Source organism: Tetrao urogallus (genome assembly GCF_951394365.1).
Source record: "Tetrao urogallus genome assembly, chromosome: 3".
Lineage (NCBI taxonomy): Eukaryota > Metazoa > Chordata > Aves > Galliformes > Phasianidae > Tetrao > Tetrao urogallus.
Window position 1 is genome coordinate 44,119,748 of NC_136815.1, and position 17,054 is coordinate 44,136,801.

The window sequence follows — 17,054 nt, forward strand, 5'->3', positions numbered from 1 at the left end:
TGCTGCTTTTCTCAGAGCAATTGAAGTCAGCTTCTTAGGAAAATAAATCCATTAGGGCTACCAGGGCAACCTTAGTTTGTCATCTTCATGGTGTATGTGCTCAGTGTGATTCTTGGTTAATGAACAGCTCATCAACATCTCCTGTTTGTCCTCACAGTTAAGCACTGTCCTTGGGCCATATTTCCTGCACATTATTCATGTCCTGTTCTGAGGAGTCATTCCTACATGCTTTCTTGCAGCTTTTCTTAGCCTGTTGCCTACTTGCTTCTCTCCTGGCAGTTTGTTTGAAGGCAGAGACTTGATGTGAAAAGGTCCGAGGTGGTGTGACATGGAAGTTGTGACCAGGATTGTGCTGTGACTTTGTCTTCTGTGAGACACTGCTACCCAAGCTCACACAGCACTTGTGTCATGCAGTGCCTTGCTGTGGTCAGCATGACTGATGCTATAAGCTCTCAGAGCTTCTGCAAACCAGACCCGTGTCTGACAGCAGAGAAGTCCGCAAAATATGACCTCCTGCTGCTCCTCCAGCAGCTCAAGCAGGGGTCCTGTTGGCTGCAGTCCCCTACAATGCAGCCCTGGCTCATCTGCTGCCCAGGGGTTACAGAGGGTGCTGGAGGAAGGCTGTATGTCATGGTAGACCAATCCTGAAGAGGTTTCATATGAGAGCAGTTTGCAAATTAAAGTTGCAGAAGCATTTCCAGTGTCTGACATCTCAACATGTGGTGCTTGTTTTGACTACCGTCATAATGTTCTTTATATGAGTTCTTTCACATGTGTGTGTTCTTGTAGCATTTTAAAAAGCAGGCTAAATGTCCTTTCCACCTTCCCTTGCAAATTTGCCTTGTGAAAGCATGAACAAGTTCAGCAGAAGGGCTGAAACTTGTTAATCTGTCCTACAGGCTTTTGCTGTACAAGCTGTTGTCATTTGGGTGAACTGTACCCGAGGAGGGTGATACAAACTATGCAAGTCCCACTGGTGTTTGTTGAGAGAAGAGAAACGAGTGTGTGTGGGAATACTTTATTCCAACACAGACTTGTAATTAACAGCTAAACGTTTCAGAAGCACTTTGACTTTTATTCATTTATGAGATTCTGTTACTTAGGCTTCACTGCAGAAGTGACCTCTCTCTCAAGCAGTCCTCGCCATCTCCCAGTGTGACATGCAGTCTGGACGTACACTCTTGTCTTCATGGGCAGCAGTGCAGAAGGAACTTGTGCAACTCCTGCAAATAGCACTTCCTTAGCTTGCCTATGGAAGTGTATTGTCCATCCTATTGGAGGAAGCAACAGTTAGCAAAACATCAGAGCTGGGATTTGTGACAAAGTACGCAGAGTTGTAAAGCCCTTCGAAAGCTTAATTTGTTACAGTTTCATGGCAGTGATTGTCCTTTGCAGGGGCTGGGATGCCCAGCTTGCAAAGTGTGGTGCTTGCTTCCCAAAGTAACCTGCTGAAAAGTGGCAGAGCTGGCAGTATTGTGGTGCTTCCTACATAGTGTACGCATGAATAACTAAGGTCTCCAGAGTATCATTTTGCTGATGCTTTTCAAAGAGAAAATGTTTTCTATGGAGAATCTGTGTTTCTTAATTTCCAGTGACATGTACGTGAAAATTTAATGCTGAGCATTCTTCAGTGTACAGAGAAAATACTGAGAGCTGGGAGAGGTTTCAGTGAAATTCATGAAAGCTGAGGGGCAGGTTTGATGTGCAAAGGAATCCATCAAAGAATTTCTCCCATTCCAAGAAGGCTGGATATTGGTGCTTTTCCCCCCCTTAGCACCCACATTTTTGAAAGGGAAATGTCTCTTGTAGTTTTCCTCATTTTTTTTTAAGTGTTATCTCTTTGTGTAATCTAGGTTTATGGGGTTTATGATAGGGCTGTGAAGACTGCCAGAGCATTTTGAAGAAAAATTGACAGGCTCAGAGGAGAGTGGGTTGGAGCTAATGAATTTGTTGCTTTTTTCCCTAAACATGTTCCCAAGATACAAGTTCTGCTTCAGTACTTTGCTGATTGGGAATGGGTTCAGCCTTCTGAGTACACAGATCATCATGGCCTTTGGGATGTTGTGCCTTCACCAGTTTAGCTGCTTTCTGGCTTTTGGTATTGAATGATAAACGCTCCAGTTCTGCTCCTATCCTCCATTATCTCTACTCACAGCAAACCTGGCCATCTTAAACATGATTAAAATATAATTCAAAAGTTATTAGCTAATTATGACGCAAAGTACTTAATTTGCCATTGCACCCTAATAACTTAAGGTACTCCTGATAACTTGGTAATAACCGTATCATAAGCAAAAGGACACGGTTGGTAGTAACTTAATAGGCAGCTTCCCTCAAGATAAAACATAAATAACGTACCTCAATGAAATCGGATTCGAGCTTAGTAAAATTATCTTGGCAAGCAAAGAGAATATTTGTTAATTTTTCTGTGAAATGTTATCATTGCCAAGAAAACTTGGTTACAAAAAAGAGAGATGGAGAAAGTGTTTGCGTGAATAATTGATTTAACATTTCATTGGCTTAAGTGATTTTAGGAAAAGTGGTTTTGATACGCAATGGAAAACTGAAAAGTTTTCCAGGACTTATTTGCAAGATATCGAGCACTGTAGGAGATGTGGGCTTCAAGACTTGCAGTCTGCTGTGCAGTAGATCTAGGAAGTTGTGGTGCTGTGGTGTAGATAAAGGACTAGGGACAACCTATGTGGGACTTGCACGGCTGAGGTTTGTTGGAAAGGTGGTCTGTTACTGTAGCAAAAAGAGCTTGGGGAAGTGCTCATAGAGATATAGATATTGACATAGAGATTTTGGAAAGGATCCAGAGGAGGGCGACTAAGATGATCAGGGGGCTGGAGCACTTCCCCTATGAGGACAGGCTGAGGGAGTTGGGCTTGTTCAGCTTGGAGAAGAGAAGGCTGCGGGGTGACCTCATTGCAGCCTATCAATACCTGAAGGGAACCTACACCCAGGAGGGGAGTAAACTCTTCAAAAGGGCTGACAATAGCAGGACTAGGGGAAATGGATCCAAGTTGAAGGAGGGAAGATTTAGGTTGGATGTTAGGGGGAAGTTCTTTACAAGGAGAGTGGTTAGGCCCTGGAACGGGCTGCCCAGGGAGGTTGTGGATGCCCCGTCCTTGGACGTGTTCAAGGCCAGGTTGGACGGGGTCCTGGGCAACCTGATCTAAATGTGTATGTTTGGTGGCCCTGCTAGGCAGGGGGGTTGGAACTACATGATCCTTGAGGTCCCTTCCAACCCGGGTGATTCTGTGATTCTGTGATTCTGTGCTCAGTGACTGGAAGCAAGCAGAACTGAGAGGGTTGGTGATAGATGCGATATTTTGGGAAATATCAGCCACTTTGGTGTCTGTCAGAAGGAGGAACCTCACCTTGCCAGGAGTGCTGGGGATCGTGGGGCAAGGGTCTCAGCTGGGGACCTCACTCAGCCACCTCTAAAGCTTGTCAGTTTGGCTGCCATGGTATTGAAAGCGCTTTTAAAGCACTTACTTGCCTCACCGTGCATGAAAAGGTGCATATTTGGGTTGCAGCCTGTTCCTCTTATCTGTCTGTATCTCCTTGGTGTACCAGAAGCTGAGATGTGCAAAGCAGAAAGATAAAGTATCTGGTAAACAGAAGCTCCTGGCCCATCACCCACACTCCAGGGATGGTGCTCTGCTGGTCTCACCCTGGCCGCAGCCGTGCAGTGTGGGGTAGGGTATGACTTCCATCTGCTCACATGCATCGTCTGCTGGTCGTGAGTCACTAGCCCCTGACATCCCAGCCCAAGTATTTATCCCCTTCCTTTCTAAAACATCAGCATTTCTACAAGAGATGCTTGGCTCTGGGTGGGTGATACTCCTTAGCGTCCCAGGAGGAGGCTGTGTCAGAGCCAAATTATTTAGCCTACTTCTGTTGGACATTTGAGCACCCTGAACCTACTGCTTGTACTTAAAATACAGAGTGACTTGCTGTACAAGTTGTATTTTGGAGGATAATTTTTACTTCTGCCTGAACCTCCTCAGTTTCTAGATAGCCAGCTTATTGAGGAAAATACAGGCTTTCATTTTTCTTGGGAAAACTTCCTTTTCAGACAAATAATTTTGTCTTCTGGAGCCTTTGCCATCCATTGTTTAGTTCACCCTCATGTCTCCTGTAACCCACATGTCCCTATTGCAAGGTGTTGCTCAGGTGCACATCCCAGCATCTCCACACTCACCTGTGGAATAGAAAGCTGCAGCTGACTCTTGTGGAAGTCACATTCCTGCAGCATGACTGCATGGTGTTGGGCAATTTATTCTCTTCCAGTTAAAGTCTGTTTGTCCATGTGGGTTAGACCCAGTGACTGCTGGTTTTTATAATATATATCTGTTGGCTTTCATCTCTGCTCCTGGTGCTGCCACTGATCACGTGGGTCATAGCAAATCCCACACTTCACTACTTTGTCTGTGATGCTTTCCTTCATGATACCACCTCACTCATCATCTCAATCCTTCTGTTCCTCACATGCTTTACTCTTCATTTAAGGCTATTCACCACCTCCCTATCTCAAGTGTTGTCTTCCAAGTGTTGTATGAGCCCCTTGCACTTGTCCTTACCCTCTCTTTTGCCTCCTTGCTCAGATAACAGTAAGACATTTGAAGTGGTCTCCATGTAAATGATTCTGTTCTTTAATCTTCAGCAAATGTTTCCACAAGGGTTTCCAACCTCACTTCCACTCAGTATCTAGGATTTATCTGTTCTTTAAAATGCCAAGTAACATTTTCTCTTAAATCTCCTAAGACCTGGTGTTTTGACGTTTCCTCCTGTACATCCTTCTTACCTGGTCTGCTTTGACTCCTGTATTAATACCTTTTTTATAGAAGGTTTAATAAGATTTTTGGTTTCAATACACTTTTCCCCAGTTACTTTTGCGTTGTAATCATTGTTTTCATGACACTTCTAATAACATAGGAACTGTCTGTGCCAAGGAATTCCTGAGACTCCTGGACATGAAACCTGAAATTATATAGAAGGGGGAAGAGATAAGAACAAACTATAACAGTACAGAGAACAAGAGATTACAACAAGAAGTTGTTAAATTATGGTTTTCATAATGTATGTGTTAGTGAACATTGCAAAGTTACTTTCTTCTGTCATGCTTATGAGGCAACTTTTGTTATGCAGAGCTAGGAAGGTTGCTGGGTATTCAGGGATCCAAGTGACATGAGGTGTTCAGAAAAAGATGGGCAGGTAGTGACTGCTAGCGTGGTCCTCTGAGACATAATAGAAATGCAGTCAGTCTGCACTTGGCTAGCACAGCATTTCTACCTGGTGTGGCCACCTCCTCGAAAGTACTAGCTGCTAGGGGAGAGTGCAATATTATGTAATTTAGACATACAAGGAAGTAAAATTAAATAGCCATGAGATGAGCATACCATTAAACAGATCTAATTTATAATGGACTCTTATGCAAATTGCCTTTGAGCGCTCAGCGAAAGAAAATGAAAAGAAATTAATAAGGACAATGTGGACTAAGAAGAAAAAAAAAAGTAAAAGCCTCTTCAAACTCACTGTCTGCACACCCTGGAGTCTTAAATAAGCATTTGCATTAGCCACATAAATGTAATGAGGAGATAGGAAAACCCGTGTTCGTTTTGTCTCTATGGGCCCAAACAGGTAAAGCATCAACTGAAATACTTTCTTTTTCTCTCTCTCTCTCTTTTTTTTTTTTTTTTTTTTTTTTTTTTTTCCCTTTTTTAAATTCTCTGCCATGCAATCCTTTATTTGAAGAAGAGAAATGTGTTTCCATGAATACTTTGTATCAGAGCTCAGTGGGTCCCTGGACTGGGTGCAGTGACACCACTGATGATGTGCCCATGCATCTCTGCCAGGCCACTGAAAGGGCTTTGCTTCTTTCCCAAGTTCTCATCCAAGGCAGCATATACTAAAGAAAAGACTCTTTTTGTGTATAACAATGTATGTAAGTATTTGTATGTTCAGAGAGCAAGGCTATAAAAACACTTAAGCTGTGTATAACAGCCTCACTGCAGACTGAGTGTATTTTTATATTTGACAAAAGGGACTCATTTCTGAAGAATTTGAGACATCCTATAAGTGGTGTCACCTTCCCTTGCTTTTCATTGTAGAAATGCTGTTATGCGAGCACTGGGCTGTGGGAACAAGGGTCCATGCAGTATTTTATAGAAGTAAAGCACTCAGCATATCTTTGTTTTTTCCCCCCACAGCACCAGGTTTGTGGCTGCACCTGTTTTATGTCCTTAAAGTAAAACCCAGTTCTCTGATGAGAGCTGACTTTTACACTGGTTATATTTTCAACCCTTGAAGCATTCGATTTCTGTCAGTGGATTATGATACTTAAAGCCATCAGCGTTAATTATTACCCATTGGAGGTTGCACTTTCAACCCATGGGACATTAATTTTCCTTATATACAGAAAATTCCAGCCTGTTAGCTTTAATTAAACATTTTAGAAGTATGTTGCCTTGTAAATGGACTACAATTTTTCATCCTTTACCCTTGATATTTGGTTAGCTCTCCATGTAATTATCACTTTGTTTTGCAAGCATCCTTCAAAATACTTTGCTGTTTGGAAATCCATTCAGTTCTTATGTGTTTGGCAGTGAAAAAAACAAACTTATCTTTGTCAATCATCAGCTGAAGTTGTCTAGAAAGAGATGAGGAAAAACATCTTCCAGTTTTTCTTGGTAAGTGAAACATGCCTTCACAGTCCCATCTCATGCCTGCAGCCTGGTGTCACTTAAGCATTTGTAATTTCAGCATGAGACCAAGCAGAATGAAGAGTGACAGAGAGGAGAGGGTCTCAGATATTACCCAGCATGCAGAATGAGGCAGGGCTCAGTCACAGTTTGCTGCTGTGCCTCTTTCCATTCCGTCTCCTCTCCTGGCAGGTGCAGCAAATTTAGCTTAGGCCATGCCACCAGATTTGGGCACTCAGTTATCACAGGCCTTACCCTGGAGGGGCCACAAAGCTGGAATTTGCTGTTCTCTATCTGAAAAAAAAAAAAAAAAAAAAGTAAGCTACCATTACCATTTTATTTCCAGAAGTCTCCCAGAGCATCATTGTTGCAGTCTGAATCTGGGGAAGGGACAGGGGATGAAGTTGGCACTTTGCAGTTCTTCGGGTTTTTCTGCTGCTGGAAAGCAGCTGCACTCAAAGGTGGCACTTTGTTGGCTCTCCCTCCCAGGCCAGCTGGGCTGGCTCTCAGGTGTTGGTGCTCTCTGTGATTTTTGTCAGAAGACTCCATCCTCTGATAATATCTTACTTTTCTCCTAAACAATTAATAAAATGAAGGCAAAAAGCCTAGAGGTTTTAAAATACATAATTATAACAGTAATTTAGAACTAGGGTAAAGCTGCAGAAACCAATTACAATTATACTTTTCAGTAATGACTGACTTGGCCAAATGTATATGTTTTGTGTGTGTATTCTGTGATAGATTCCAAGACAACATGCTTGAGTATGGGGGAAAATTAAATCTAAATGCCTTATGTTTCCATATTAGACATAAACGTTGCTCATCCACCTAGTGAACAGGAGCCTGCATTATATGGCCCGTCACAGCTTACATTTTGACTGTTGGGGCAGGCAGTAACAGGTAGCAGTGGGAGAAAGTTTGAATTGTTCTAATCTAAGGGATAGCTTTGAGAAAAAATTGTTTTGTGCTGCTTGGATCTTTCTGTGAAATGTGTTCAGTTTCTTATATCTTACAGATTTCAAGCCACTTGAATTGATTCTGAATTTTTAATGGCCCGCTGAGGTTAATGGGTTTTTATTTCTTTCTTGGTCTCACCTCTTCTAGCATTACGTGCATATAAATGTGCAGCATTTATTACTGAATGTACTACAGAGATGCCTGCTGTGCTCATGTATGCCATTTCAGACTCCATTTGGGTTGGCTGTGGCATTTCAAAGGGATGCAGAGCATCCTTGGGTCACATTCTACCCCGAGGTCAGGGCAATCCTAAATGTGGGTACAGGCTGGGCAATTAGTGGATCAAGAGCAGCCCTCTGGAGAAGGACTTGGGGTACTGGTGGGTGAAAAAATGGAGCCAGCGGTTTATGCTAGCAAACTGGAAGTCTGCAGTCCAGATGGTCTGCATTGAAAGAGGGGTGGCTAGCAGGGCCAGGGAGGCCGTTGTCCCTTCTACTCCATCCTTGTAAATCCCCAGCTGGAGTATTCTGCTCAGGTCTGGAGTCCACAGCAGAGGATGTAGAGCTTTGAAGCGGGTCCAGAGGAGGGCCTTGAGGATGATCAGAGAGTTGGAGCACCTCTCCTACAAAGATAGGCTGAAGGAGCTGGCTTTGTTCTGTCTGGAGAAGAGAAGGCTCTGGGGACTCCTGATCGTGGCCTTCCAGTACTCAAAGGGTCTGCAGGAGAGATGAGGAGGAACTCTTTATCAGGAAGTACAGTGATAGGAGAAGGAGCAATGCCTTTAAACTAGAAGAGAGAGCTTTAGATTAGACTTGAAGAAACTCTTCACTGAGCAGGTGGCGAGGCACTGGCACAAGGGAAGCTGTGGTTCCCCATCCCTGGAGATGCTCAAGGCCAGCTTGGATGGGGCCCTGAGCTGCTGAGTGGCAGCCCTGCCCATGGCATGGAGGGGACTGGGTGGGCTTTAAGGTTCCTTCCAACCTAAGCCATTCTGTGAGAAAATGAACCAGAGGTTGACTGCCTCTGAGTTACACTGAGTTTGGGTTTTGGTTTTGAGGGCTCAAAGCAGCCTCAGGGTGGTGATGAGGAATGGTTGTTTACTCACATCTTCTTTTAAAAGGAAAACAGTGTGCTGTGGTTGTTCATTGTGCTTGCTGGATCTGTTTGTGAAAAGACAGTCGTGTACATTGCCTGTGTCACAAGCTGGGTGTGATCAGGGAAAAAGAGTGCCTGTGCCTCACCTAGCTCCATGCTGGTGTACATTGATGTTATTGACTGTTCCTTAACAAAATGCATAGGATTTTTCGTGTTGGTTCACAGATCAGATTGGGTATATTAGGACAAGAACTATATACAAATGAGCCTTTTCATTAAAACAATGAAGGCACAGAGTCTGCAGAATATTGCAGAATGCAACAGCTTGTGACAAAGCTCTAAAATCATGCCCATGTGTCGGTAGTATTTCATGCAAAGTGTCCACGTGACGTATCACAAGTTAGCTATTTTGAGACCGTTTTGTTTACAGTTCTTTGGAGGGGTGGGTGGTGTCACGAAGAATCAAAAAATACCTCCCCATGCACGTATAGGCACGTAAACATGCACTCCCAGTCAGACATACCTGTCATTGCTGTTGATTTCACTGGAAAACGGTGAGTGACTCAGGAGATGTTTGCAAACACCTCAGCACAGAAACGTAGCATGCATTTCTTGTTACTGAGGCTGATGTTTTGTTCCCAGTTTTCAGCCCTTCCCATTGCTCTGACTAAATCGGGTTTTGTGAGGAACATGTGTAGAAAGTGTGTGTTCAACCAGCAGCTGGTGTTACAAGCATGTTTAGCAAGTGAGATTTTCTGGGTTCTCTGGGTGACTGAGTGGTCTCTAAAAGTAGAGGTGCTTCTTCTGGTTATTTTAGAGCCTGGTGATTGATACTTGCCACAAACTGTTGGGTTTTGCTGTGAAATCATTACCTCCCATTTAAACACGATCCTTAGCTGCTTATTCCTACAATGTGCTGTCCCCTCAGTTATGCTGGTCTAAGCGTTAGCTGCAGTAAATGGCATCCAAAAAGTGATCTGGGTTTAAAAGTAAATTAATAATACATTAGAAATAATTAAAAAATTTTTCCTGAGTGCAGTTTTTAAGCCATATCAAGTTCACCGTGTGCTTCCCCAGAAAGCAGAATGAAACTGGTGGAGGAGATTGCTGCAGCAGAGTGGGATGGGGTTTGCTGGTGAAGCCACTGGGAGATATGTCCTAAATGGGATCTGCTGTTGCGAGAGATGCCCAAAATACTCAAGGGTTGTCCTCTTATGAAACAGGGCTTTGAGCAGAAGGTTTTCCCAATCACTGCCAAGCCGCACATGGTCTGACCCTGACGTTTGCCTCTTGTTTCCTCTGCAGAATCGGCAGACTCTTTGATGGCACGGAGCCCATCGTCCTCGACAGCCTCAAGCAGCATTATTTCATCGACAGAGATGGGCAAATGTTCAGATATATCTTGAATTTTTTAAGAACATCAAAACTCCTCATTCCTGATGATTTCAAGGTGAGATTTCAAAGGACTTGGATATTTTGCATGTACTTCAGTAAAACAAGAATCTGTGATCAAACTGGAATCCCAGACAGGGGGCACAGCTAGAATATGGTGCTTGATTTCAGGTACTTTGCAAAACTAAGTGTGGCTAAGTTGCTGCCATAGCATCTGTCAGGCTTTCCTAGAGTGACATCAGTGTTAAATTATCCCTTCGTCTGTAGTGTAATGGAGCAACCTTGCCATGTTCGACCTAGGGAAGTTAAAAGTCATAGTATACTGAAGGAGACAGAAGGGATGTTAGCATCTGTAACCAGCTTCTCATGAGCCTTGCCGGTTACTTGCCTTCTAGTCTTCTCTTATCGTTCTCTTCGGATTGAAACAACTCCTGCTTCCACTCCCACACTGAAATTCAGAAAATTGTTTGGGAATCGTAGTACTGACAAAATGAACTGCACACATGGTAATGTTTGAACATTATGTCATAGACTGTTTTCTCCTCCAGATCCTTGGTTTATTTAATCTTTATTAAAGAGTCTGCTTTTCTCTTTTTTAATAGCAAAGTAAGCTTGTGATAGTTCACCTAGACATCAGCCTGCTTCAGACTCTGTGTTCTTGCAGGTATATCACGTATATTGGTGTAGCTGTGGTGTCAGTGTAGTAAGTATTGGAGACAACAGTTGCAATTAGAAGAGATTTTAATTTTTATTTATGAGTGCACATCAATGTAGCCAGCTGGGCGATTGGATCACTGTAGGACATACGGCAATTCAAACTGAACAGAAGTGGTGCTGTGGAAGGGTTAGTGCAGTTCACACAGCAGTGCAGTCTTTTTATCTTTTGTATCTGAGACATTTTGAGGTGTTTGGGGCATAACGGGTGTGAGCTTGAGTTCAAGAGCAATCTTTGAATTTCTGCTGCAGATGTGTACTGCTCCCATGCGTGACAAGGGCAGACCTACCTGAATAATGTGCGAGTTTAGAAATAGCTGATAAGCGTCATACCCCTCTTTTGAAGCCTTAGAATGGCATTGTGCTGCTCTCTGCTCTTGTCCTGAAGGTAATCAGAAATATTGAAAAAGGAAAAGCCACTTTCCATGCAGTATTAAGAAGTTACATATGCAGAGACCTTTAACAACATAAATACGCTGTAGCTCTGCTGAAATTAAAAATGTTAACTTCTGATCCTCTCCACTTGTGTTGCAAGTCACCTGAAACATGTGTTTAAAATGAACTGCAGCACTCATTTTTCAGAAATGTATAGGTTAGATTACTTTTTCATTAGACAGTAGGAAGTATTCTGAATATGATTTAGGTTTCCCATGTTCATCGAGTATTCAGTCTGTAGCTGAAATTTAGGGCTGTATTGACTGTTACCAGCCTTCTTATTTGGTCTTCCTATTCCTCTGCCTTGCCAAATTCTCTTGTATTTCTTTTTCCCTATATAAATATTTTCCAAATTGTCTTATGGTCTTAAGCCTAGATCAGTAATATTTGTTTTTTTATTTAAAATGCGATGACAGACAAAGTTCAGACCGACAGGTACAGCCATGCTTAGAAATGCATTCTCTCTGCTCTGGTGTGTGAAATGATGTAGTGAACAATACTGTTGGCAAAATGGAGAGGTACTAAAAGATCCTTATTTTTTTTAAATGCAGTAGTATGTGCAATTTATTATGCAAATTTCTTAACCATTTTGCACTGAACCAATGCAGGCTCCCTCATTTACATTCTTATACCTGTTACAGTGGCTGCCAGTATTGCTGTAAGACACAATGGATCCTAATGATGAATTTTCTGAATCCTGATTGAATTCTGTTCCATCTGCTTAATGAGGTCATTATCTTATGACATCACTGTTGGAATAAAAACAGAGGGAAAAGTGGGATGTGGCTGCCTGGGTTATTCCACAGCATGAGCAAATGCAAATTCCCCCTTCCCTTACAAATGCTGGTCTGTTTCAAGCAGCTGATGGTTTTATTATTATTTTTTGCTTGCACTGTTATTTTATTACACCTTCCTACACAGTATTTATGAGCTATGTCTGAAGGGTTCCAGAGCTAGAGCAATGTTAGCCTGAATAACCGTATACATTAAGCAGTACATTAGCACTGCCTCTTTCCTAACTGTGCACAGTAACATATGTGTCTTTCAGGACTACAGTTTGTTATACGAAGAAGCAAAGTATTTCCAGCTTCAGCCCATGCTAGGAGAGATGGAAAGGTGGAAACAAGACCGGGAGAGTGGCCGCTTCTCAAAATCTTGTGAATGCCTGGTGGTGCGTGTTGCCCCAGATCTCGGTGAGAGGATTACACTGAGTGGCGATAAGTCATTGATAGAAGAAGTGTTTCCAGAGATTGGTGATGTGATGTGTAATTCTGTCAATGCCGGCTGGAATCATGACTCAACGCATGTCATCAGATTTCCGCTGAACGGATACTGCCACCTCAACTCAGTTCAGGTAGGAAAGAGCTTACCGACCAGGTACCTGTGGGCTGATGTGTTTCTCTCTCATTGCTGGGAATTCCATGAACAAAACCAGCTGCCGGTTCTGAGCTAGTTACTTCTGTGGGTTATGGCTGCTTTCTCATCTTCATTCTCACACATCATCACCAAATCTCTTCACAAAACAAGTTACAGTAGTTGAAAACTTGCTTTAACACCCTGAAGTGGGGCATCTTGGTGGGACTTTGGCCTTTCAATGGGACTGTCAGGTGACATGCAATGTGAAGAATTCTTACAGAGCACTACGGGGGAAGTTAACACAAGTATGGTAAAACTGGTATATAATTTTCCCAGTGGAAAAAAGTTCACACCCATCTGCAACTAGTTAGCACATCATGCACAACCAGCACTTTGGAGTGAAATGCTTTTTCATGGCTGGGTAGTCATTTCCCAAGCCATACTATGATTCTATGATGGTCTTTGATTTAGCTGCACCTCCTTACGCTCCACACTCATGAGCAAGTTCTTACCTGAAGGAGCATTGCCGTCTGAGCTTGACATCTTCCTGCTACCGAGTCCTGCCTCTAGGTAGCAAAATTCTGTCCCCATTTTCTGATGCAGAGGAGGGCTGAGCATGGCAGCACGTGCTGAAGGCTTGTGTGGTGCTGCATATGTGCTACTGCAACATAGGAATACGGACAGATCTATCTGAACTATCGAGATGTGGTTAATGCATGCTAAGGTCAGAAGTTGTGCCTCTTACTGGCCCCATGGTCATACTGAAACATCAAAGCTCTTTTGTCATAGTGACTAATGCAAATTTAGAACACCGCTACATGCAAGATTATAACTGAAAACGGATATGAATTTCAAGGAGAGTTGTCCAGCCACATGTTGTATGAGAGTTGTCAAAGCAATTTGCCCTTTAGCAGTTCAGCATTTGTCCCGATATTTATGTTTTTATCATACAAATAAGAATTTCCAAGCCTATTTCACAATAAAAAGTAAAAATGGCAACACGTACATAGACTTCAAGACAGATGATGATCCCATGCTGATGATGCCACATCTTCCATTTTTAGTGTCCATAATCATCTCCCCATCCCCAAAACAGTGTGATGTAGGACAGTGACTATTTGCAGACCTTGAGAAGGAGATGTAGACTCAGTGATTTGCCCAAGGCTGAACTAGATTCCTGACCCATTGCATTTTTTCCCAGGACCTAATTTCTCCTGCTGTATTTTCCAGTGGCTTGCATTGAGACATACTTGGGGAATGTAGACTTAATGTTGTTAAAAGCTAAGGATCACGTTAAACAGAAATTGCTCTGAAGTTTTGATGTTTGTTCTTCTTTCAGGGCTTCTTTCCACCTCCTACTTCTTGAGATTTGTCTGCTCTTTAATTAACTGTATTTTGGAAAGACATTTGCTGACCTGAAGCAGTGCATGTAAAAGCATGGCATGTCTTGTAGTTCTGAGCATTTTAAAACCCAACTTGCTCCTCCATCTTCCCCAACCCTCCCCTTGCAAGCCAATGTGCTAATTGGTGGCACAGTGGGACAAACACTGTATTCCCCTGCCTTCAGGTGTGTGAAGAGAGCAGTGAGAGCAGTTGGTAGCAGAAGGGAACCCTGCAAGTGTCCCTACTTCAGCTAAACATCAGTGGGGTATTGTTGGTATTGTCCTTCTGGACAGAAGTCCCATGTCTCTTACTGGTGAGAGACAATAAAGCCCTGGCAGCAGAAGAGACAGGCATGAGAAAAGTAGCAGAGTCTAAGTAAGGTTAAGAGCACAGGAGTTGCAGGAAAACTTAATAATAACAGTGGAATCTTGTTTTGGAAGAAAACTTGGCTCTTGCATGCTTTTGGCAGTGTGGTGCTAGGACCTGAGATCTTAGCCCGTCTGCTTGCTGGGTGAACTGCATGGGTGCGTGCCCTTCTGCCCACCCTCCTCCTCTCCTCTCCTCTCCTCTCCTCTCCTCTCCTCTCCTCTCCTCTCCTCTCCTCTCCTCTCCTCTCCTCTCCTCTCCTCTCCTCTCCTCTCCTCTCCTCTCCTCTCCTCTCCTCTCCTCTCCTCTCCTCTCCTCTCCTCTCCTCTCCTCTCCTCTCCTCTCCTCTCCTCTCCTCTCCTCTCCTCTCCTCTCCTCTCCTCTCCTCTCCTCTCCTCTCCTCTCCTCTCCTCTCCTCTCCTCTCCTCTCCTCTCCTCTCCTCTCCTCTCCTCTCCTCTCCTCTCCTCTCCTCTCCTCTCCTCTCCTCTCCTCTCCTCTCCTCTCCTCTCCTCTCCTCTCCTCTCCTCTCCTCTCCTCTCCTCTCCTCCTTCCCTTTGCTCTTCACTTTTCTATTCCCTTCTCCTCTTCTCCTCTCCCCTCCTCTCTTTTCCCCTTCCCTTCCCTCCCCTCCCACTGGAAGCAACACTCAGGCTGTGAAGATGAAGGAAAGTAGGTGACTGGAGAGATTTAGTTCCATCATTAAAGCTTTCTAGTTTTTACCACTGGTCTGAATACAGGCACAGATCTTTGCAGTTGTGGTTGGTTTTTTAGTCTTTAGAAGATACAGACAGTCCGCTCATTACTTAAACCTTGGTGTTTGTTTCCTGTTTTTTCAGGTCCTTGAGAGGTTACAGCAAAGAGGATTTGAGATTGTTGGCTCGTGTGGAGGTGGAGTGGACTCTTCCCAATTCAGTGAATACGTACTGAGACGAGAACTCAGAAGGACATCTCGTGCACCCTCCGTCATTCGAATAAAGCAAGAGCCTCTGGACTAAAATGGACATGTTTCTTTATGCAAAAAAAAAAAAAAAAAAAGAGGAAAAAAAAAGAGAGGAAAAAAGGGGGAACGTTTCATGTGCAGTTTGGACTCCAAACAAGTCCTGCAAGTAAAAGTGAATAAAAGACACATTTATATCAAATATAGAGACCACACCTGAATTCATATGGGAACACTTGGAATAGTAGTAATAATAAAAACCTCAAGGTGTAGAAGAAAATACAGCCATACATATATATATGTACATACATACGTATATATATGTATGTATACATCAAAGGGTAGGAAATGCAATGACAAACAAGTGGTAGATGAGGTTGGTGCTGTGATGGCCATTAAGTGTCCTAAGACTTACTTGGGTCCACTTAATGGTGTACAAGCCATTACCATGGGGGGATTCATAGACAGCTCATAACACATTTTTCATTTCCAAACACTCATTCAATTTTTAATGTCTACACACTTTGATTCAACTCTACTTGCATATGGAGGTTTTATGTCTGTCTTTTAGAGGTGGATGGGCAGGCGTTCAGGAGATGACCATTCATTGCATTGAAAAGCTACTCAAATGAAATTTTAAATGTAGTTTGTACAGAAGTCGCACACGTTTTGTCTGCCCTCACAGATGTGAAAGCTTAACTTTTCTTTTGAATGAATTTTTTGGGGTTTTTTTTTTTTTTTTATTTTTTTTCATTTTGTTTTGTGTTTTTTCAAAGGGGGCCAGAATAATTAATATTTGGTAGAGATGCTCTGGTTTGAATCTGCTGCTTTCCTACAATTTTTCAAATTTTATAATGTATTAAATACAATAAACTCTGTTTAAAGTAATAAAGGTCTGATTTCAGCCAGCAGGAGCAGAGAGGTGGGGTTCAGCTCCCTGCGCTCTGGCACAGTACACAGAGATGAAGGCAGCAGGCGTTGTGCGGGCATTGTGTTTTGGGGTCTTCCTTCAGGGCTGTCCTTAAGATTTGTCCTGGTTTGAAGAGACAAGCTCAAAAAACAGCACCAATCCAGCCCAGGGAAACCCATCTGAAATGAATGCCTGAGTTTGTAAGTGTTGATGTAACAACGCTTGCATCATTTCCTCTAACTAAAGAGCAGGCAGCTTCCATTTTCAATGACCTTGCCCTGCTGCATGTTAACCAGCCAGTTTGTTTTCGTGCCCTTCATTTCCCTTGTTCAGACCTAGTGTTCTTCTCCCTAGAGAGTGAGCCCCTCAGCTCCTCACGCTGCACCGTGGCTGACAGCAGGCAATGGGTGAGTCCTGCAAGGCCATCCTAGAGCCAGCCCAACTCCATGAGGCCACCACATGGCCCTCTCCCAGGGAGATGCTTCTGCCACATGAGATGAACCAGCAACCACTTTCTTTCCTCTGAAGTACCTTTTTATGCAATATTCCAGAATATGACTGTGTACTCATCCCGGTATGGAAGTTTCTATCGAAGCAATGGTGCCGGCGTTACATTCATTTTGGTGACACTTTGCTATTTATTTAAGAAAAGAAAAAAGAAATTGTTAAAGTAAATACATGTAATAAGGTTTTTAATATAGTCTGATAACTCAAAGCTACCATTTTTTTCTGTTTTCCATTGAAATTTGCCAGAGGGCATACTTAAATAGCTCTTTGGCAACACCTATCAATGGGGTT

General features: G+C 43.0%; 1 protein-coding gene across 1 annotated transcript in view; it reads left to right on the plus strand.

Moving 5' to 3' along the window:
- Nucleotides 1-15,404, plus strand: part of KCTD1 (potassium channel tetramerization domain containing 1) — a gene marked incomplete at both ends in the record, with an annotated part of 31,550 nt that extends 16,146 nt beyond the window's left edge. Inside the window, 3 exons of the mRNA XM_079533969.1 lie at nt 10,068-10,212; nt 12,352-12,657; nt 15,246-15,404. Coding sequence (XP_079390095.1) covers nt 10,068-10,212; nt 12,352-12,657; nt 15,246-15,404 — 610 coding nt within the window. The remainder of the gene's footprint in view (nt 1-10,067; nt 10,213-12,351; nt 12,658-15,245) is intronic.
- Between the last annotated feature and the right edge of the window lie 1,650 nt (nt 15,405-17,054).